Source organism: Apis dorsata, unplaced genomic scaffold, assembly GCF_000469605.1.
Source record: "Apis dorsata unplaced genomic scaffold, Apis dorsata 1.3 scaffold_292, whole genome shotgun sequence".
NCBI lineage: Eukaryota > Metazoa > Arthropoda > Insecta > Hymenoptera > Apidae > Apis > Apis dorsata.
Genome location: NW_006263567.1, coordinates 815714 through 820083, shown reverse-complemented (window position 1 = coordinate 820083; position 4370 = coordinate 815714). Strand labels below are relative to the sequence as shown.

The 4370-nt window shown below is 26.0% G+C and overlaps 1 protein-coding gene across 3 annotated transcripts in view; it reads left to right on the top strand.

The window, feature by feature from the left end:
• The window catches only part of LOC102680439 (exportin-7), a 9055-nt gene that overhangs the window by 1044 nt on the left and 3641 nt on the right, over nt 1–4370 (top strand). For 2 of the 3 annotated variants that reach the window (XM_006617067.2, XM_006617069.2), the window contains exons 2-11: nt 521–758; nt 822–988; nt 1081–1305; nt 1413–2283; nt 2416–2701; nt 2819–2963; nt 3089–3236; nt 3310–3469; nt 3563–3965; nt 4044–4206. In XM_006617067.2, coding sequence (XP_006617130.1) covers nt 521–758; nt 822–988; nt 1081–1305; nt 1413–2283; nt 2416–2701; nt 2819–2963; nt 3089–3236; nt 3310–3469; nt 3563–3965; nt 4044–4206 — 2806 coding nt within the window. The remainder of the gene's footprint in view (nt 1–520; nt 759–821; nt 989–1080; nt 1306–1412; nt 2284–2415; nt 2702–2818; nt 2964–3088; nt 3237–3309; nt 3470–3562; nt 3966–4043; nt 4207–4370) is intronic. The other variant, XM_006617068.2, reaches the window with a different exon arrangement.

The following is a 4370-nucleotide window of genomic DNA, read 5'->3' as shown; positions in this document are numbered from 1 at the left end:
AAAAATTAAAAACAATAATAAGTATTAATTTTATTATAAAAGATAAAAGTTATTGTTACAATTTTATTTAATTTCCATCTATTTAAAAAATGAACAAATCTAAGAAATATCTATAATTATTATATTTTGTTCGATAATTTTCAAAAATATTGGGAGATATATAATTAATTTAATATTTTAATGTTTTTTTTTTAAATTTTTTAATTTCATATTTTTTTTCTTAATATTAATCTAAATATTAAATTTAGTACTAAGAAAAATATATTATAAATAAATGATATAATTTTAAAATTCTAAAATAATATTTGTGAAATATTAATAAATAATTGAAAAAATATTTATATATAATTCATTAATTATTATATTCAAAATAAATAAAATTACATATTAACAAATGATTAAATTTATTAACAAATTTGGAAAGTGAAATAATGATTTTGAAATATATAAACTTAAAATATCTACATGGATATATTCAAGCCTATAATGAATTATATCACTAAGAATGGATCACATGCAGGAAGTACGGCAGCTGGAGTTGCTATGCAAGCAGTTGTATGAATCACAAGATTCTGCGCATCGTGTAGAGGCTGAAAAAGCACTTGTTGCTTTTCAAAATGCTCCAGATACGCTTACAAAATGTCAGCTCTTACTTGATCGAGGAGATTCTGCATATGCTCAGTTATTGGCAGCCACTACTTTGACAAAATTAGCTTCCCGTTCAGCAGGACTTAGTTTACAACAAAGGCTTGACATAAGTAAATATTAGAAAATAAAACAATTGAAGATGCATGAATTTAATATCTATAATTTTGTTTCAGGAAATTATATTCTCAATTATTTAGCAACTCAACCAAAGTTACCAAACTTTGTAATACAAGCTCTAGTTACACTATTTGCCAGAATATCAAAGTTTGGTTGGTTTGATATTGATAAAGATGAATATGTTTTTAGAAATGTGGTTAGTGATGTAACAAAGTTTCTTCAGGTTGGTTATTATTTTAAAGTTTATTTAAAAATATTTTTTTTCTTTTTTTTGTTTCAAAATTCTTTTATCTAATATTTTAATATAATACATAGGGATCAGTAGAACACTGTATGATAGGAGTCCAATTACTTTCTCAATTAACATGTGAAATGAATCAAGTATCAGATGCAGATGCAAACAGATCTATTACAAAACATAGAAAAATTGCCAGTCATTTCAGAGATACCCAACTCTTTGAAATATTTAGGTTATCTTGTACTTTATTAAGTACAGCTCGAGAAAATTGTAAAAATTTAAATTTTAATGATGAAGCACAGGTACGTTTTCTGTTTTTTTTTTTTTTTTTTTAAAGAATATTTTCATCATAGAAAAATATTTTATAATATTTATATATTACATATTACTGTCATTTTTTTTTATTTAGCATGGTTTAATAAGACAACTTTTAAAACTAGCACAAAACTGTTTAACATTTGACTTCATTGGAACATCAACAGATGAAAGTTCTGATGACCTTAGTACAGTACAAATCCCAACTTGCTGGAGACCTGCATTTTTGGATTTTACATCTTTGAAACTTTTCTTTGATTTGTATCACAGTTTACCTAATACACTATCATCTTTGGCTCTTTCATGTTTGGTCCAAATAGCATCTGTTAGAAGAAGTTTGTTTTCAAACCCAGAAAGAGCACAATTTTTAACACATTTAGTTAGTGGTATAAAACACATACTACAAAATCCTCAAGGTCTAAGTGATCCCGAAAATTATCATGAATTTTGTAGACTGTTATCAAGACTGAAAAGCAATTTTCAACTTGGAGAATTGGTTTTAGTCAAAGATTATCCAGAAGCTATACAATTAATTGCAAAATTTACAATCCAGAGTTTACAAATGTGGCAATTTGCACCAAATAGTTTGCATTATCTTTTAACTTTATGGCAAAGAATGGTATCATCTATGCCTTACGTAAAAGCAGGAGATCCACATTTATTAAATACATATACTCCAGAAATTGTAAATGCATATATTACTTCAAGACTTGAATCAGTTGCAATAGTTGTTAGGGAGGGTTTGGAAGATCCACTTGATGATTTAGGAATAGTTCATCAACAATTAGAACAAATATCTGTAATTGTAAGGTGTGAATATCAAAAAACATGTACTTTGTTAGTACAACTTTTTGATCAAGCTGCTAGAACATACCAAGAATTAATGACACAAACAGCATCTCCAACACAACGAATGGATATCACTATACAAGAAGGTCAACTTACTTGGCTTGTATATATTATAGGTAAAAAAATTTTTAGAATAAATTTTGATTTAATAAAATGTAATAAAAGCATTCTTATTATTTCTTATTTAAAAGTACAACAAAAAAATATATATTAAACGTGAATTATTATATTTGATACTTAAAAAATAGGTGGTGTTATTGGAGGAAAAATAACATTTAATAGTAATGAAGAATATGATGCAATGGATGGCGAGCTCGTATGTAGAGTACTTCAATTGATGAATTTGACTGATTCAAGACTTGCACAAGGTGGCTGTGAAAAATTGGAGTTAGCAATGTTGAGTTTCTTTGAACAATTTCGTAAAATATATGTAGGTGATCAAGTTCAAAAAAATTCTAAAGTGTATAGAAGATTATCAGATGTTTTGGGAGTTAATGATGAATCTATGGTACTTGGTATTCTTATTCGGAAAATGTAAGTAAAAAAATACTTTTAGAAATATTATTTAGAATATTTATAATACAAATATAATAGATACAAATATAATAAATAAAATTATTAGAATTTACAATCTCAATATTATATTTGCAGAATAACAAATCTCAAGTATTGGGGTCGTAGTGAACAAATTATTTCCAAAACATTACAATTATTAAATGACTTATCTGTAGGATATAGTTGTGTCCGTAAACTTGTAAAATTAGAAGAAGTACAATTTATGCTCAATAATCATACAGTACGTATAAAATTTCCTTATAAAAAAATTAAATAGAAATAAAAAATATATGTTTATATATATGTGTGTATACATATAATATAAATATATACATAAAATATATACATATATTTTTTTTTTATTAGAGAGAGCATTTTCCATTTTTGGGAAACAATGTTGCTGTAACAGAAATGCGATGTAGATCGATGTTCTATACATCTTTGGGTAGATTATTAATGGTAGATCTAGGAGAAGATGAAGAAAGGTTTCATACATTTATGTTACCATTAACAAGTATGAAAATTATTTTTTATTAAGTGTTTTAATATGCTTATTTAATATTTACATTTACATTTTCATTTTGTAGGTGCATTTGAAAGTTTAGGACAATTAATTGGTCCTGCTGATCCTTCACTTTTTGCAGCAGAAGAAGCAAAAAAAGCACTGATTGGTTTAGCAAGAGATTTAAGAGGTTTAGCTTATGCATTCAATACAAAAACATCTTATATGATGCTCTTTGATTGGATGTATCCTTTTTGTGAAATACAATTTGATAAATAATCAATAAATGATAATTTTTTTTTAATTTTTAAATATAAAGTACCTTAATTTATATATAGTTATCCTAATTATACACCAATTTTATTACATGCTGTGGAATTGTGGCATTATGAACCACAGGTTACTACACCCGTCCTAAAATTATTTGCAGAATTAGTACAAAATAGAAGTCAACGATTACAGTTTGATGCATCTTCTCCAAATGGAATTTTATTATTTCGTGAAGCTAGTAAAGTAATATGTAGTTATGGTAATCGTATATTAAACGTTGAAGTTCCAAAGGATCAAATATATCCCTTAAAACTTAAAGGGATAAGTATATGCTTCAGTATGTTAAAAGCAGCTTTGTGTGGAAGTTACGTAAATTTTGGAGTATTCAGATTATATGGTGATGAGGCATTAGATAATGCGCTTAATACATTTGTAAAATTACTTCTTAGTATACCACAAAGTGATTTATTGGTATGCACTAATTAATTAAATATTATATTCAAAAGATATAAGAATAGTTATCTTACATTCAATTTTTTTTTTTTGTAGGATTATCCAAAATTATCTACAACATATTTTGTGTTACTTGAATGTTTGGCTCAAGATCACATGGTGTTTCTTTCAACATTAGAACCCAGAGTATTCTTGTATATTTTATCAAGCATCAGTGAAGGCCTTACAGCACTAGGTGCGCAAAAAGACTCCTATACAGGTCTGTGCGGCTGATTCTATTTTATTATCATTCTCTTATCCTCTATGCCTTGCCATAGGGTTATAAGATCCAAATCATTTAGAATTTCTTTTTGTCTTTTTCCTTTTTTTAAAGAAAATGTTTATTAAATATAAATTTATTAAATTATTAAATATTTTATTTTT